The following is a 19,459-nucleotide window of genomic DNA, read 5'->3' on the forward strand; positions in this document are numbered from 1 at the left end:
GGCAGACAAAGCACAAAGCTACAATAAATTTCATAAAGAACGAATCATTTTTTTAGATCGGATCAAGGATTTCTGCCTTACTTGATCCATCGTTGCCATACCACTACAAATAATTTAAAATCAGCAACTCTTTGATTCACTGTATTTTGTTTATATTTTATGAAGAAATAGAAAAATGTTATGAAAAATCTTCATTTTCAATGTGGTGATGTCACTGGTATGGTTTATGCTTCACTCAATTTTCAGCTTTCTACCATTATTGAACATCGATCTGAAAGCAGCGTTGAAAGACACAGTAATATGGGTCCATTGGATCAACTCTCAACTACGTCAGTGTTGTGTTGTGAACAGGCACTAGGTGGTCAATTATAAAATTAGATTCGGTCATAAATTTATGATTGAGGGTGACTATAAAATTTAAGGTCAAACTTTTCCATAATCCATAATATATATTATAATACTACTATTTATTAAACCAATTTATAAAATATGAAATGCCCTTGCGGGCAAGAAATTTGCCATTACATTTGTTGCATATTAACATGTCTCATGTCTGTAATTAGTTTCTTGAGTAATGCATACTATGAAGCCTAATAGTGGACTTGAACTATTAAGCTCAATTTTATCGAAATGTTATTGAATAACATTATAAACTATACAGACATCTGATAAGATTTCATTATTTTATTGAATTATATGTAGTCAATTTATATTAAATGTCATGTAAAAATACTTATAAATTGAACTCTTTAAGTCTTAACATTATTCACTTTCAAATCTTTGACGGTTGCATGCATATGCATGTGATACACTAGCTAGTTAATCATTTGCTTTTTCTGTACTTCGGTGGAATTAGAAATGTCTTTGAGGTTGATGAGAAGGAGGAATCCTTAATTTGGTTGGGTACTAAATTTTCAGCAAGCGACTAATCCATGATTTGAAAATGGCTTAAAAGTAAATAGGTGTTCCTGATAGGAAACCATCTGTTTGGTATACAGAAAATAGGAAAAATTTCCACGTAAAGATATCAGAACCACAGAATCAGCATGCCCACACACAAAAAAAGGACACCCCATTTTAGTTCCCTTAACCGTGGATTCCTAACATACCCACTTTATCCGTACTATATAGGATTCGAGAGTCGAGACTTTTACATATTACAGCATGGCAAGATATTAGTTACATTATTACATACCAACCCTTCTATCACAGTTAAAAAAATGCCATCATCCCAAGAGAAATATACTTAATCATATAGAATGGAAGCCATTTATAAGCACAGACAAACAAGCTAATTGGAGGCATTGTCTTGTACAAATTATGTGCAATGCCAGCCTGTCGTTCATGTTGAAACGCAAGTCCTATATAAATTACATTTTCTTTTGTTTTTCTGATTATTGGAAAATACAGAAAAGTAAGGTGACACCATGAAAAGAAGACACGGAGAAATGTTGAAGTATAACAGTTGGGCTGTACATAAAGCTTGAGGAGTTAACAGTGTATCTTCCTCACTCCTCAGACCCTACCTATATCTCCAACAGCCTCTCAACTGGTTGTCTGCAAATTGAGCATCTATCTGTCTGGAACCTAGAATCCTTTGCACATCCGCTACACATACACTGCAAATACAAAATGAATCCAGCCAATGCATATCAAGGACTCAAATAACATCTAATTAGTTTTTAACAGCTAAATTGGGATAAATGATCATGAGTTTGCAAAGAGCCTGAGACCAAAAGGTAACAGCCTAATAAATTGAAAGCAGAAGAAATAGGAAACGGTTTGAAAAAAGATATTTGATAAAATTGGTTATGATATTGATGCCTACCATCACATCAGCATCATTCTATCAACTAATCACAAAATATCATTCAAAAAGGGAAGCTGCAAATATACCATATGCCGGCAGGGAAGGACAATTGTATCTCGGGGCTCTGACAAGCAAATAACACATTTTCCTTGGTCATTCTCCGTTGAATTTCTAATACCATATATCTCCTGCAGCTCATACCTCATTCCATTCACCCACAAGATCTGCTTGACAACTTTCACCCGGAACTCTCCTTTCTCCTTCTCAAACATCGTTTGCGTAATCTGAGAGTTTGTGTTACTAGATGTTGGAGATCTATCTGACTCATCATGATTACCAGGGGATGCGTCTGCCTTTACTGCTAGAGGGTAGACATCCTTTTCACCCACTTTCAATAACTCAGACTCTTCAAACACTGAAAAATCAATACCAGTTCCAGCTGCCTGTCTAAACTTCTGGCCAAGGCCTTGCTCGAAATGCACAGACACTGGTGCAAGTTGGTTTTCCTTCATTGGTGTGAGGATGCAGCCTTCACCTTCTTTTGCAAAGAAATATATGGTGATGCTGTTAAACAGATATAAAGAAACAACACAACCTTCAGGACAAGTAAATGAAGAATTATAGCACAAAATGTTCACATTCATAACCATCATCGGGATTCAATGACAACCCTCACACTCACAAATGCACATTAGCATTTAAAAGCACTAAAATATTAAACATCAAGCAAATGGTATACCCATTAAGCTGCTCACAATGTTCCAAATCTTAAATATAGGAATCAAAGTACTTACAATTACTGATAGTGAGTTGATGGCATTTTCACATATTTAAAATTTAAACCAGTTTCTTATGCAACATTGGTAAAAACTAAGAAGCATAAGTGAAGCATGCACTGAATCAACTACTCAGACACCTAACAGAGAAAAATAGGTATTGTTTCTACTTATACCTTAAAATATAGGTCACTATTTTATAGCTACTACCATAATATTAGAGCTGCAATAAATGGAAGTAGCTCCATAGTCTACCATTTCTTCTATCTCCCAAGCATTTAAATTAGAACTCCAATTTGGATATAAGGATAGAAAAGGACAAAACTTAAAAATTAAAGAAGATTATGTTAGTATTGTAAACCATCCCTAACAGGACAAAAACCTAAACAGTCAAACTGTTGGGGAGCTACCACCTCCTCCTTTGACATGACTTCTTTCCATTCTTGAACAAAAGTTAAAATTAAAATAACACAAATAACAAAAACTCCGACTTTGGTTTTACAGCAATTACAGCATAAAGTTATATTTCTGGCAAATGGCAACTATATGATTGTTAAGCTACTGTCCAGACAAAAAGAACCTTGGCTTTCAAACTGACCACCATTACTGGCAAATGGCAACTATATTTCTGAACATACAATTAATTCTCAACTTTTTTAACCATCCTTAAAAGGGTAGCATAACTTTCACAAGACAACAAGTTCTTGAACCCCAAACCCCACCCAACCTCCCCCAAAAGGAAAGAATTAGAAAGCCACTCTGAAGAATACATTGAAATGATAAGTAAACAAATAACTTCTTTTTTTTCTTCTGATATAACGGTGGCATTGATGTTTGAGCATATAACCTCATGCAAACTACCCAATCCTTTTACCACCAATCCAATCCTAGTGGCTCAAAACATAGTTTTTATATGCAATATAATCAAACCAAGATACATCATCACTCTGACAATCTATAATCAAATGAATAACTATAAGCTAATTGGGTAACCAAACCTCCTCTTCGTGCAACATAAAGCGTACACAGATAACAGCTTATTACAAGGAACACAGGTCCCCAATTTGAATCCAGCAACCCCTTAATTCCACAATTCACACGACAACAACACATTAAACAATCACAAAACATATACTAACGAATTGGCAACAAAGCATACCTGCCAGAAACGGTGGCATCGAAGGAAAACGAAACAAGGAAGTGGCCAGAATTTTCTACGTCGGGTTCAAGCTTAAGGGTCTCTTTCCTGATGTTGACATCGTTCTTTATTGTAACGGCTTTCTGATGCTCTACGAAAGGTGCAGGGTTAGGCATCATGGGCCCACTAGGGAAATGCCCCTGAATCCACGCTGGGTCCATGTGTCGATGATGATGTTGATGTTGATGAGGATGATAAGGCATGGGTGGCACCGGAGGGTAGTAACCGGGGTAATGGTACTGAGGGTAATGCAGAGGAGGGTTCGGGTACGGTGCAGCAGCACCATGGTACACGAATGGATTCGCCGCGATCTCAGGCTGCGGCGTAACGGGCGGCGGCGGCGGCGGGTGGCTCCGCCGTGAAGCTCCGCTGTGTCGGCGACGGGGATTGCCGCCGCTTGAGATGTTGCCCATCAAAAGGACTAAAAACACCAAACCGAAGCCCTAATTTTAACGATTATGGGTTTCGGTGTTTGTTTTTTTTTTTTTTTGGAGGGGTGGGGGGAATTGAATTGAATTGGTTTGATTTGATTTTCCGTACACCCCCGGTGTTTGTGGTGGTGGTTGTTGTTTTGTTTTGCGGCCTTTGCTTCCCTTGAAGAAAAATGAAAACTATGAAAGTAAAGTTTATATTAAAAAATAAAGAAGAGAGGGAAGAGAATGAATGAATCCAAGGCTGAAGCGAAAAGTTAAGAGGCGAAAGGGTGTTATGAAGAGTAAGAATAATGAATGCGTGGAGCATTCAAGATATGGAAGAAAAGAATCGAAATTGTAGAGAGAGACTAGATGGCGCGCATAATGAAACTGCCACCCAAGAGGAAGAGCACCATTGATGAGGGATGAAAAGGCAAGCTAAGCTACACATCAATAAGAGTTGTAAATCTTAGATCCTTAAACAGTAACAACATCTCTCATTTTTATCTTATTAAATAAACTGATGTTTAAGGTTACTATACAAAAATTAAAGAGCATTTAATAGATTTAAAAATGCACTTATTAATGTATTTAACCTAAAATACTTTTATTCAGTGTAAGATATAAATATAAATATAATTGTTGTTTGTTGAAGTACCTTTTCAATGAATTGTAAGTGTAGTATTTTTTGTAAAGATGGGATGGAATTATTTTAAATAATTAATAAGACTTGTAATTTATAAAATATCAATAGTTTTAAAATAAAAAAAGGAAGTACTTGATAATTTGATATCATTACTCAAATACAACTATATATTATATACTCAATTTTCATAAATCAAAAATTCAATTCTCAAATTTAGTTTTGTTTAGAAAGTGACACAATAGAAGGTCTAAAAGATGTTGAAGAATTGGAGCAGTGTGACAACAACCGCTTAGCGTCGCGAGGAGCCAATTTGGAGGTTAGTTATAATGTGCATGTGCGTTAAGCGTGCATCTAGTGACTTAGCGCACAATCACTTAAGCCACCTAGACTTTGCATGTGCACTCGACATATATATGCAGACTTAGCACATAATCATTGTTGAAAAACATGTGTACAACGTTCTAAAGATAAAAAGAGGGAGAGCATTATGACAAATGGGAAATTTAGATAGAAATAGGACTAGGGCACAAGAGAATAAAGGAAACTTACTCACTTTGAGAGTTTTTCTTTCATTTTCTTCCATTCTTATTGCTTCCTTTTTGTATTTGTAAGTCTCTCATGACAATGAGAGGTTAAACCATCTATTGTTGGAAGCTTAACAACCAAATACTCTTGATGTAATGATTCTCACTATTCATTTAATGTTTATTTCAATATTATTGCTTCTTTTTTGAGTTTATTGTCATGTTTATGGTTTGATCACCATGCACATGTATGTTATAGGGTTTACTTGTTGGAAAATGTTTGCACTTGAGAACTTGAAAAGAGTATCTTAGTAATCTATGTCTAGGGATAGAATGATATTATTTAGCCTTAGTTATGCATCTTTATTCTTAAAACAAATTATTTGATGTAGCTTTTAATGAATTAGAAGTGAAACTAGGCAATTTAGGCTCTTTCACATGAGGAATCATAGTTAAGATAGGTTAGTAGGTGAAGGTAATAGTCGAACTAACGTTAAATGGTGAAAAATCTCTAGCATTGATTCGATAGTAGTTTCAGTAGGTCGAACACCCAACACATCACGAAACTCTCCATCAATCGACAATTACCACCCAAAGCGTTTGTGTTTGGTCTCTTTAATGTGTTATGCTTAATTATCTTTATTTATGTTGAATTTTACATTTTATGCATAATTACTAGACAAATATTGAATTTAGTCAATTATCCGTTTAAAATTAAAAATATACAAACTCTGAGTACAATCAAAGTTTATGTGGATTTGACGTTCAAATTTATCATTTTAATTAATACTTGGACAAACTAGTACGCTCGCCAAAGAATTAACAATATTATAATTAAAAGCTACAATAAATAAATATTTCTGTACTTATAAATTATATTTTAGATTTATGATAAATAATTTATATTGTCACATATTATTAATTTTAATTATTCATAAAATTTTAAAATATATATTCAAATTTAAGTTAAAAATAAAGATATTAAAATAGATACATTGAAAAAATATAAATACTAAGTAAAATAAAATAAAATAATGAACATTAAATATACTTTCATTTGAAAACTAATTGTTGGTAAATAATAAAAGGCATATTATTTTTATATTATTTAAGATTTGAATAAAATTAAATTAAAAATAAAGTACATTGATGAATATTCATCGTAATTTACTATTAATTTTTTTCTTTAATTATTAATTTAAAACAAATTTATATAATAAATAGAATGATATTACTTAATATTAAAATCATAAAAAATAATATTTAATTAACAAAATTATATTAATGTCAACAATTTTACCAAAAAGTTCTAACCACATATAACTTAAGTGCATTGGAGTCCTTTCATATGAATTTCAGAAACCAAGATACTACCTATATGTTACGAATGATCGGCGTAATTTGAATTTAAGTTTAATTTAAAATATATACGTGAAAATATCCGTTCATAAATATTTTGTTTTGATTTTTTATGGTAGTTAGGAAGTGGGAACTCTCAGTTTATATTGATGAAAATATTGTTTTATAATAATTATTTAAATTGCTATCATACTTAACATATAATAAATTCTTATTTCTCTCGTTGTATTTCTTTCTTAAAAAAAAGTTTACTAAACATATAATCAACTATCGATAATAATAGACAATAATAACTAATAAATAAATAATATAAATATAGAATTTAAAAAATATTAAAACCGTGCATTACTACATTCTAGATTAAAACAAGAAAGGAGAATTTATTGTACCATATCCTAGCCACGAAATGAAATGAAGTAGCCAAGTTGGTGAGGAAGGAAAATGATTATTAAGACTCTAGACTGGATAATTATTTTTTCATAAACACTTAAAAAATAAGAAAAAGTGAGATAAGTGGTTGTGTAAGGTAAAAAATTTCATCGACAGATGCCACGTGGCATGGTTGTGCATAGACATAAAGGGACCATTGAAGCTCTAGTTTAGTATAAATGCCAAAACACAGAGTCGCAAATCCCTGCAAAGTGCATACATAATTTGCTGCGGACAGTCTTGTGGTGGGTGCCGGAGGAGTATTTGCAAACTAAGCCTGTGACTATGGCTTCCTAGTTATGCTCTAGAAGACCTTTATCAGTGAACACAGAGAGGCAGAGTCAAAAAGCCAGGGTCAAACAGAACAACGTCTTCTCCTCAAACTCCTGGTAAGAATATAATATCACTCCTTTCTATACAACTTACAAAAATGTTTAACACTCTTCAAAATTATGCAATATGCGATAATTTCCGTGTTGTCTCATTGGATGCTTTCTGATTTTGACGCATTTAAAATGAGAGGTGTCCTTCAGTGGATTAGTGCCAAGTTATAACTACTAATGGGAAAATCTGTTGGTATATTTTAACAACTTCATGGTTTGTTATACACGTCTTATGTGTACTTAATTTATCACAATCTAAACAGTTGACCTTCCAATCAACAGTGCACTTTATTATACTCTAAAATACACTCGTCACATTAGAAAAGTCAAATTCATAACCATCTCTTTGGATATCATTGCCTTAGCTAAAACTCACTGATCATTACTTTGCAGGACATGAAGAAAATACAAACTGAGGTGAGAGACGTATTGAATATGAAAGGGAAGGGTTGATGGGTAATGCAAGAGATCCAAAGTATTAGACTGAAACAGAGAAGTAAGCAGTGCAGACAAGAAGGCTGAGTAAGTTTCAGTACGAGGATCAAGATATCCCTAAAATTGATAACACATCTTTCAATCTGATACGGAAATTTCAGTTTATATTATTTTATATCATATAAAAAAGGATCTTAACTTCATCATAGGCCTCAATTTTACTATTTTCTTTAATCGTTGTAATTTTTGCTTTATTTTAAATACAGAGAAATATAGTAATAATGTACTTATTTGTTATTTTTGGGGGATGGACCTATTTGTTATTATGTTTCATTATTCTAGCCTTTATGGATGATGATATATGCAATGAAACGAAGAATGAAATAGAAATGCTAGAAGTACCCAAATATATGTTAAATTTATGATTAATATTTCTTTAAGTAACTATGATACAAAATTATAAAGAAGTATAAATCATAACTTAATTAAGTCTTTTATATATGAAAAATAGATTATTTTTAATTATTATCTAATATTCATTTTTTTCAATTAAATATTTAAAAAAAATTATGATCATATTTTTTTTCAGATATTTAGTTAAAATAAATAAATATTACATAATAATCTAAAAAAGATTTATTTTTTAGGTATGAAAAATTTATTTAAACATAAAAGAGTGCAGTCAAAATAACCCAAAATTATGGCAGTTCTTAAAACTTTATTTTATAAGAACGTTTATAAAACAAAAAGTGGAATTGTTTATCCGGTTTTCTTTTGTCCTTCTGCTAAATGGCTTCAGATTTTTTTATAATAAATCATAAACATGAAAATAAAAAAGTAAAAAAGCACGAAGAAGAAACAAAGCTGATATAGTTATGTTTTTAATTTTTTCTTTTTAACTCAAATTAGCTGTAGAGATATTCTAATTTCAAAGATGTAGGAATTCATGATGGAAATCTTCTATGAGAAGTTCATCAACTTTTTTTTATACCTCTCATTTTTCTATATTTACATTAATTTCTATTAATTATTTAAAAAATATTACACCTATTTAATACCCCTATAAGACTGTGTAAACGTTGAAAGAACATTAAATTAAAAAATAAAAACTTCGGGTATATCAATGTAATTTATTTTATTTAATTAAAATTTTAAATTGTTGGGTCAATACAGAGAGAGCAAATGGACTGCACAGTTTACAAAAGTTGAAGCATAATATGAGCTTTGATCTTGTATTTAGAAACTATTTTCTATAAAAAAATATTAAATGCTTTTTTATTTAGCAAGTAAAAATTAATTAAAAAAAGTAACGGAAAAAAGATTTCGAATTATTTATTTAAAAATATAATTTTACTTAAACAAAAAGCTTTATAATAAAACAAGTTCTTGAGTAAACTTTTAGAAAGATTTGACTTAAAAAAATTATCAATTTCAACTTGTAAATTTTAAAAATAATGCAGAGTCAAGCTTTGGATTTAAAAAGCGTGGCAAACCTTGTATCATTTTCACCGTGATCCACCAAATCCATGAACAAAATCAAAGAAACTTCCGAATGGAATGAGATTGCAACATGGTAGACAAGAGAATCTGTCAAACAGAGAAATAAAGATTTTTAGCTTAGCTCAAATTACAACCTCGGTGGGTTCATATCACTCGGTGTGCCGTTTCTTCTTTCCCTCAATTTCTTGCCATATCTCCAAAACCTTCACGAACCACACACCCAAATCCAACATCCTAGGAACTTTCACGCTTGTCTCGAGCCATGAAGAATTCGTGTTCTTTTTGTACTTGTTTCTCAGCATCTGTCAAAGAACAAACCAAGCACGGTATAACACATGTTTAATTAGTGTTCCTTCTCCCTATCATCTACACTCATTTGTTTTTTCATCACATTTGATCTTAATTTCATAGAATTATGGATTGCATCTGTTATTACCCAACAGAGGAGCCAGATGAAGATAACAATGATGGCAGCTTCCGCATATTCACTTATAGAGAATTGAATTCTGCCACACGAGGTTTTCACCCCTCGGAAAAGATTGGAGAAGGAGGTTTTGGCACTGTCTACAAGGTTATAAATAGTTATATACTATCATTATTTTCATGTGGCTATTGAAGAAATGTACAATTTGATGTTGTGTTTTAATTCTGACATTTAATTGAGAGCTGAATTTGAAAAGGGTTCTGTAAATTGTAAAGGGGCAGCTTCGGGATGGAACTTTTGTGGCCGTGAAAGTGCTTTCGATTGAGCTAGATTCCTTGAGAGGAGAGAGGGAGTTTGTGGCAGAATTGAATACACTAGCAAATGTCAAGCACCAAAATCTTGTCATTCTCCGAGGGTGTTGTGTAGAAGGAGGCCACAGATACATAGTCTACGACTACATGGAAAACAATAGCCTTCGCCACACTTTCTTAGGTGACTTTTAGATTCATTTCTAAGTTTTTATGTTAATTGATTTCCAAGTTAAGTGTTAGAATTGTACTAGAGGAATATATATAGAAGCAGGCCATGAAAAGATTTTGTTTTGAAATTTGAATTGATAGGTTCAGAGCAAAAAAAGATGAATTTCAGCTGGGAAACTCGGAGGGATGTATCCATAGGTGTGGCAAGTGGGCTTGCCTTTCTCCACGAGGAACATCAACCCCATATTGTGCATAGAGATATCAAATCCAGCAATGTTCTTCTTGATCGAAATTTTACACCAAAAGTCTCCGATTTTGGCTTGGCCAAGCTACTAAGAGATGAAAAGTCCCACGTCACTACCCATGTTGCTGGCACATTGTGAGTGAAAACCCTTTGGCTATATAGATTAAAATTGGATCCTTTTTTATTCAGAGACCAATGGGGTTTATTTTGTTTTCATAAAAATAAAAACGTTACAGCGGTTATCTTGCACCAGACTATGCTAGTTCTGGACACTTGACACGAAAATCAGATGTTTATAGCTTTGGAGTTCTACTTTTAGAAATTGTCAGTGGCCAACGCGTGGTAGATTCGTCTCAAAACGGGGAGCGTTTCATAGTTGAGAAGGTAAGAAAATTGGAGCGAAAAACATATATTTCTCTCATTTAATTCATGCAATAAATAACGCTGAACAAATAAACAAGCCTATATACGAAATGGGGTTAACGTGTTTTTATAGTTTGGACATGCATGTCTATGTTAAATGATATGTGAGTTATGATTGTGTGAACATGTTTGTAGGCTTGGGCAGCATATGAGGCTAATGATCTTCTGAGAATGGTGGATCCCGTGCTGAATAAGAACTATCCCGTGGAAGAAGCGAAACGGTTCCTAATGGTGGGGCTGCGTTGCGTGCAACAAATGGCGAGGCTTAGGCCACGAATGCCAGAGGTTGTGGACATGCTGACCAACAATGTTGAGACGGTAGAGTTTAGTGTTTCACAACCAGGATTTGTCGCTGATCTCAGCAGCGCCAGAATAAGGAAGCAAATGAATCCATCAGAAGAATCAAGTGCTACTGCAGCAACCTTTGCAGACTCCTCTGGATGGTGTACGACCAATCTTGTCCGTTAGATTTATAGCGTTTCGAATGTGATTTTTAAAAGTTAATAGTTATAGCTTTCATGTCTTAAACTTGATCATTCTATTCTTAACGTGTTTTCAAACATGTTATTACAAGAATGCTTAGGTTATGCTGTAGGATCACGCCAAATTGTTCATATCATTAATTGGGATTGATCAAAGTTTTGCTCAAGATTATACAATCATCACTTTTTTTCCTGCATGTAAGGTTGGAGAATATTCTATTAACATGAAAGTGGGACAATGAGAAGATGTTACCAAAAAAAGAAAACCAAGTGAGAGATAGAGATGATTATATATAGTATGTGCCGTGAGATTTGAATGTCCTCAATTTGTTGATATTCCATAATTCAAACTATATTGGTTCTGCAGAGAATTTCTTGATTGGATGTGGGGCGGAGTCATTTGGGGCCGTGCCCAACTGGGCTCCAATAGGCAGAGGAGATTGCGGATCATGTGGTCCAATGAATTGTTTCATCATTCTAAGATTGATTGACGTCATTAGTTGAAAAAGAAGGTTTTTTTTCTTTTATTTGGTACATACCACCACAATTAGAATTTAGTTACATTTAAAAGTTTATTGTTTTTTCTCTCCAAGAGTGTTATTGAGCTAACTGAACTACACTCATCAGACTGAAAAAGAGAGATTGATATGTATGAGGGCCATGATTTTTTATATGACAATAATAATGTCTTTGTATAAATATTAAATAACATGATTACTAGCTACCTAGAAGGTTCACTCAGTGAAGTTTCTTAAGTTATCGTGCAAATCTATTAGCATTGCCTTCTAGAGAAGACACAAAAGCAACAAAAGAAAAAGGCAAATTGGCATGGAAAACTTTACAACATGGTAATGGTAGGAGAGGTAGGGGCAACGAGGAGAATCGGCCATAGCCAGATTCAAACTTAAGCTGGCGTGGACGTGAAAGTCAATCCATATTGTTCCCACCTTCAGGTTGAAGGTCTAAAAAAATACGAATTTTTTATATGCAGTTATGCACTTTAATCTACCTTCAAGCGTTGATTCAAATGACTATGATTGTTTGGTATATTGCTTGTCAAATCATCAGGGGAAGTCATAATGGATGTGAGCATATATATCAGCTCAATAAAATTCCTTTTTTAGAAACCAAATGGATGCGTAACCAACATGTAAAAGAAAAAGTTAGTAAGTGAATCTCAATATATATTGATTATTGTACACCAAAAAATGTAATATCAACATATAATATTCTTCAATTCAAATAGACGAGTTAAATATCCATCCATAAAAATTGGTTAATATATAGATGGGTAAGACAATTTTTTAATTAGATGAGATATGTATGAATTATACCTTTTTAAAGTACATTTTTAATAATTCATAATAAATAGATTAATGATTTATTTTGTACTCATCTATTATAATTTAATTTAAATTTGACCTAATCTATATCTATTTGACAACCTCAATTGAGTGATCTTATTTTATAATTCATATTTATAAAACTTTATATTAATTTAAAAAGTATTTATATAATTCCTTTTAATATTATTTTTGTTTTTCTGGGGAGCCAAAAGGTCAGCACATCATTTATATACATTTTTTTAGAGAAATTATTTATATACGTTAAAATTGACTTATTACGCCTTTGATGGATTTGCATTGGGTTGGCTACTGCTTTCGTGTTTTCTATGGGAGATTTACTAAAATAATACTTTTCTAAAAATAAACTACTAAATAAAGTTTTTTTTTTTTTGAAACATTAGTCACAGTCTATATATAATCGCCAAAAGGCCAAAGAATTCTTCAAATCGTCAAAAGTTGAAATTTCTGGCGTAGATTGATGGCGACAAATGGTAATATGTTTTAACACAACATTTTTTTGGTGTAATTTCCCAAGTATTATATCAGTAAATCTCCCTATTTTATCCTGGTGATTATTGCATAACGAATAAATCTAAAGTATCATCACGCGCGTCTCATATATATATTACGTCCTTTTCGTCCTATTTTTCATGCAGTAGTACACTACTATTAGATATATTGTTGACCAATCAGTAATTGTTTTGAAAAAGAGATGTAACTACAAACGCATCTTTTCCAGATCCACGTGCGAGTCATATATATTTACAAATGGTTATTACCCATTTGCTCAACAGTATATTATTAAGTAATTAACTTGTATCAGTGCAAAAACTATACTGTTGCGTGAGTAAACTAAAATGCACAGGAACATTAGTCTCAACTCTCAATTAATTGGTCGAGTTATCTAAATTCTAACAACCAAAATGAAAGAAACCAAAAAAAATATCTTTTACAAGTTATTGGTTTGATAGACAATCAATAGATCAAAAGTGTGCATCCTATTCAACTTTTTGTTTTTGGATATATACCTTCTGAATTGGGTGAATAGAATTAGTATTATTAATCTTTGAATTATTTTTTGATTAGTTCTTTGAATTATTTATGTATGAGTTACTTCAGACTCTTCGTAAATTAAAATATGTAACATACTGAAAGCAAAAACTGATATTAATTAGTAAGCAAGCTTTGCACCTATGGTTTCGTCTCTTTTGAAGTTTGTAGATCATTAGCTGCAAACTGGATTGTAAAAGTTCAATAACCAAGATTTTGGTAGCTATACAAATCTTCTTGAAGAGCACTACCAATATCAGTGTGCATCATGTGCATTGTACAAAGTGAAAAATGAGAACACATCGCTGCTTAAACAACACTCCTCTCACTAATACACACGACTTGAATGAACAAAGTACGTCTATTACACAAGGCTGTTGCAACAATGATCCTACCAGCATTTACTAGCATAGGCTCAACAAATAATGGATTTTGTCGAATTTTCAAGAGTGTATACCTGTGCGGCTTCAAAGGGAAATAAAAGCTGGAAAAAGACAGAAAATAATTTTAAAAAAATCTAGTAACTAAAAGACATAATAAATTTGTTCTATAAAGCTTGTTAGCTTGGTACATATATTGATAGGTACTCAATTCACAGTCAACATTTTCTTTATCATAATTAAAAGACAATATGATGCCACTAATTGTCAACGAATTCAAACTAATGAAATATATATCTCAAAACCAGGCGCCTGATTTGAGTTGAAATGTATACTGAATATAAACAAATGTAAATGTAGCCAAGATGTTAACTGGTCAATTGCAACAAAAAATGACAAGACAATGATGAAAACGATTGGTGGATGCGTCAACTTTAAGGTGACAATGATCTATACTGAGGGAGGACAGAAGATGCCAATTAACCTATAAAATGATAAGAAAGGAAAAGCAAATATCAAAACCAAAAAATATTATTTTATTTTCTTTGTAGCTAATGATACTTACCTCTCTACTATTTAGCCAAATCAATAACATTTTGAACCAAGTAGGCTATTCACAACCTAACACAACATTAAGCACAATTAATAGATTAATTATTTATCAGATACCAAAGGAGAGTAGGAGACCTTTCAAACCTCTTCTTTCCATCCCTCCCAACAGATAAGATGGAAAGAAACAAAGAGAATAGGAAATCAAAACTGAATTAAAGAGAGACATAATGAACAAAGATTTGTAGAAAACAGAAACTAGTTAATTTAGTTTTCCCTTGATTAATAATAACACACAGCATGCATGGCTCCTCGCACGCCATTCGTTAAGGCCATCACTGTCCTGATGGGCTCTGCAAATGGCATACAGGGAGCCAGGCACGCCAAGTATGCTAATAGTAACACACAATAACTAAATGCAAACTTAACCTATTTATCTCTCTACCATGGAAGACGGTAAGTTTTACAGAGATATGACCAAATCATGAGTGCTCTTGATAATTGGTGGTGCTGAGACTAGAAGTGATCTGCAAGAATTATTTATGAGGAGGTAGAAGCAATTAAGCAGCATAATATATACAGCATGAAGGAAGACAAGGCCTTCCATGTCCCCCCAAAAGACAAAAACACCACTCGGCTACTTTGGCTACTGTTTTTACTTGGGAAACAACCAAGCAGCTAGCAATTTGGCATGAAGCAAAGCTAGCTTTGTAAATAACTCTACCTGAACCTACCTTGTCTCTCTCTCTCTCTCTCTCTCTCTCTTTTTCTGTTCCCCTACTTTACTTTTTCAAACTCTTGAGAGTTTGAAGCTTATTGATGAAGAGAAATAGTGTTACATATATATGAGTGAGTGAGGAGGGGCTGAAGGTCTTGTCCTATTTACTATTGGCTGGGATGGCTCTAGGGATGTCTCAGGGTTCAACTTCTTTTTCCATTGCATAAAGGGCAATAGTCATTTTTATCTTGAGAAACTAATTTGTCTACAAGTGCTTGGATCCCCTTAGATTCCTATTCCCCCACCATTGAGTTTCTTTAAAGAACAAGATATTTCCCCCTCTTGTCCTTTTCCCTTTACACTTTGTGGTGTTTCTTTTCCCTTTCTCTTTTGGTATGGTATACATGATGTAAGAATACAACCTAGAATTGAATTTTAACAAGCTAGGGAGCACTTAGGTGCCTGTTTCTTTTCTTTTCTTTGCTTCTTTTTTTTTCCCCACCCTTTATTCCCCTTTTTTTCATTGAACCAACTTCTGCAGGCATTTCAAATAAACTGTGATCACTTATAATTGTTGCAAGATAAGAGCAGTTCAGCTAAGAAAACTGCACAAATATTGTTTTTTCTTTAACTCATCATGGAACTGCAAATTAGCACTACCATCTTCTTAGTTTGTTGCTCCGGCTTATTTATATCTAGATTCTCGTTATTCAGTAACATGTGTGGTCCACTATGTGAACATGAACTGAAACATTAACTTTAAAAAAAATACACATTAGATTTATTAATTAAAATTCTAGAGCAACAACAATTGTGACAACAAAATGTTCAGTTATCTGTCAATTTCTTGTGAACTTGGGTTGCATATGCTTTTGAATCAGAATTCTTTGTAGTTAGTACCACACTATATAAACCTATTGTGGTACATTGCATACACATACACATACACGGGTGCTTTCAAATTGCCCCTCAATCCTCGGATGCAAGAAGTGATAAACTCCAAAATGAAATTATTAAAAGTGAAACCATATAACATAGAATAGAACTTAATTAACTTTATTCAACCTGGAAGAAAAAAAAAAGAAAAGACAAATTCAAAGGCATTATATAAATTGTTTAAACTGCTGAATGAATTGCATGCATGAATCATGATAGAAATAAAGAAACATTCTGGGGGGATGGTGCTTAGAAAACAAAAGTCACGGGCAAAGGCACATGCAATTATGCAAAGCAAAAGTAGAGGGTTCCCTTCTAGTTAGACAGGAATCTCAAGTAGGACCAGAGAACCAATCCTGAAACAAACACGTTCAAGTTGCAAAATAAAGCTGCAGATTTTTTCATACCCAGAATCTTGTGGAGAATACTCGACAAGACAAATGTTTACAAAAGCTTATTGCATCAAGTAAGTAGGAGCTATATATCACTCGTTTGGCAACATCTGTGTGTTTGGAATAACCTTGCTACCCTTCCCTTTGCAGGTTTTATACTCTCTGCTCTTCTTGTTTGTTTCTGCTTTACTACCAGGACTTGTGCACATGCATTCTGCTTACTTTACATTCCTTCCAATGTAAAATTTGTGGCCAACACTAACTTGCACTTGTATATTTTAATTACAATTACATTCAACCATTTAAAGTTAATTCTTTATTAATCAACTTTATTAAAATCTAAAGCAAACAGACACTACTAAGTCACTAGATGAACGTGTCACGGGAAACCATGCAGTTAAGCGTGTGACTTTAAATCAAATTCATTTCAGTGAAATTTGATTTTGAATAAGTTAACAGTTGTAAAACTGAGATTTTTTTTTCTTATAATAAAAGCTACCTAAAATTATTTTAACTGAAAACTATTTATGGATTAAGAAAATTTTTTTTTAACGTGGAATCAAATATATGAATATATTTACTCAGAATCATGCTGTTAGTACTTTATCATTATTTTTAAATGAGAATTTAAATATGTAAACTTTAAAAATAAAAACTAAGTTACTATCCCTTAGTTCACGTAAATCAACGGGTAAGAAATAGTTTAAGTTTAATAAGCGATATTGAATTGGAGTCTTGATTTGCAACTATATTAAATATTCATAGGCTAGTTTTTGTTTTCCATAAGAATCCTGCACAGTTCTAATAGAATTACTTTCTATGAAAAATACTCTTGATCTTGAATAAAAATAAAAACCAAGTTCACATTGCTCTTTTCTAATTCCAAGCTCTGCCTCTATTATTTCCTTGAGTTTCTCTAGTTTCCATAACAGGCACCCGACACAGTTAACGCAATGGTAACTTAAATTTGGTAAATCGTTTAATTGTGGAGACAGTTTTTTTTTGGCAAAAACAAAACAGTATGATTTACAATGAGGGGTGAGTGGAGTGGTCCTCTTTGATTTTCATGAAAGCAGCACAGTGATTGGTACTTCAAATCATGAGGAGCTACTAGCTAGTGGTGCTAAAGTTAAATGTGCATACGGACAACCGACCACCACATTTACTCCAATAGTAAATTATTGAACAACGATATGAAGGGGAGAAATCTCTAGCATTATTTGTCTTGCAACATGGAATATAACATGTTACATCATACGCATAAAACCGGTTTATTAAAACTTCCAATATTTTTGCCCAAACTTGTGTCATGTGGGTTCATTTATTTTCCTCCTGCGTGGGCCAAGAAGGATAGACACCCAGAGTTTGCACCAAAAAACAAAAAAATAGACACCTAGAGTATTACTGTAGCATTTGGTAGGTAACTGATACTTAAAAATTTGTTGAATTTTTTAAAATCTCGAGGTTGTTTGAGTTGATGAAGATAAGTGAAATCATGAAGCCGAATGAAATGAATTTATTACTTGTTCCCTTGTTTAGACTTTAGATAAATAAAAATTAGAATAGAATAAAATGGAATAGTATATCATGAAAATTATTTCCTTTCATCTCATATGAAACTCACATTTTTCTTATCCTCTAATTTATTGAAGGTATCAGATGAAGTCAAGATTTTTTTATTTTTTTTTAATTTTGCAACGATCAAATCACCATTTTATCCACACCTATACTCTCTTCTCATTCCTGCACCATCACTTTTTGTCTTCTTGTGAAAGCCAACCTTATTGCAGATTTGCAGTATTGCAAGGGGATAAAATTCACCATTTTCAAAAAGGTTGCGACTTATCCTCTATATATGCATCTATCTTTCGAATATCCCTTTCACGTTAATTAATTTTTTTTAACAAATTTCTATATTAGAATTTGTATAACTAACTCGTTATAAAAATTAAAAAAGTAACAAGACTAAGCATGCACATATAATTTTTTGGAAAAGGAATATTAATTTCAAGAAAATAAAGTTACCATTTTCCAAAATTAACGGGTAAAATAAGAGGAAAAAATATATTGAAGTGAAGTTTATCGAATTAGAGCTTTGAAGTTAGTTACTTCTATTAGTTTGATTGAATCTATTACTTCATGATAAGCAAGTTAAGCATATTGAAGGCATAAGTCTTAACTTGCACTAAATTTAAGTCAAACTGAATCTATTTATTAGAAAATATATTTTGATTTAATTTTGTTTTAAAAATTATTTGTTTTGTTAATTTTTGATTTTTTTTTAAATAAAAAATAATCTATAAGGAAATACCTATTAAACTAGACTGACTTTCATATAAACTAATTTAATGATTTTTTTTAAGTTTAACAAACTAATCTATTTAAATAAAGTATTAAAGTGATATGTATTTCTAGTTAGAGCATCTTTAATGTTGGTTGCTTATTTTTAGACAGTGTTGTTTAATTTTTTTTACCACTAAAAGATGATCCGTCTCATATTGGATTGCTTAAAATTAAGCTTATGTTGCTTATATAAAAAACAATTGCTTAAGAATAAAAAAAA

General features: G+C 32.4%; 2 protein-coding genes and 1 non-coding gene across 9 annotated transcripts; 1 reads left to right on the forward strand and 2 right to left on the reverse strand.

Annotated features, from left to right (window-relative positions):
• Positions 1 to 1,229: 1,229 nt before the first annotated feature.
• LOC100784713 (probable E3 ubiquitin-protein ligase LOG2) lies at positions 1,230 to 4,683 on the reverse strand. The gene is made up of 3 exons (XM_014773875.3): positions 3,746 to 4,683; positions 1,897 to 2,374; positions 1,230 to 1,619 (listed from the first exon to the last, which is right to left on the reverse strand). The coding sequence occupies exons 1-3, from the start codon at positions 4,195 to 4,197 to the stop codon at positions 1,527 to 1,529; spliced, it is 1,023 nt and encodes a 340-aa protein (XP_014629361.2). The 5' UTR covers positions 4,198 to 4,683; the 3' UTR covers positions 1,230 to 1,526.
• A 4,787-nt stretch (positions 4,684 to 9,470) lies between these two features.
• LOC100785251 (putative serine/threonine-protein kinase) lies at positions 9,471 to 12,204 on the forward strand. Of its 7 annotated transcripts, none has more exons than XR_005890785.1 (7): positions 9,473 to 9,799; positions 9,885 to 10,044; positions 10,173 to 10,389; positions 10,518 to 10,755; positions 10,857 to 11,004; positions 11,179 to 11,821; positions 11,893 to 12,204. XR_005890785.1 is itself a non-coding variant. In XM_006576958.4 (7 exons), coding segments are annotated over exons 1-7 (1,344 nt in total). In that variant the 5' UTR covers positions 9,473 to 9,530; the 3' UTR covers positions 11,895 to 12,204. The 7 variants fall into 7 exon arrangements, 6 of the variants coding, with proteins under 6 accessions (XP_006577022.1, XP_006577021.1, XP_003521391.2 ...); XM_006576958.4 differs by having other exon boundaries at positions 11,179 to 11,488; XM_041014124.1 differs by having other exon boundaries at positions 9,563 to 9,799; positions 9,917 to 10,044; positions 10,179 to 10,389; positions 11,179 to 11,488.
• Positions 12,205 to 15,150: 2,946 nt separating this feature from the next.
• MIR160E (microRNA MIR160e) lies at positions 15,151 to 15,240 on the reverse strand. The gene has a single exon (NR_048771.1). It is a non-coding gene; the product is annotated as a microRNA MIR160e (primary transcript).
• Between the last annotated feature and the right edge of the window lie 4,219 nt (positions 15,241 to 19,459).

The sequence above is a fragment of the Glycine max genome, chromosome 3 (assembly GCF_000004515.6).
Source record: "Glycine max cultivar Williams 82 chromosome 3, Glycine_max_v4.0, whole genome shotgun sequence".
Taxonomy (NCBI): domain Eukaryota; kingdom Viridiplantae; phylum Streptophyta; class Magnoliopsida; order Fabales; family Fabaceae; genus Glycine; species Glycine max.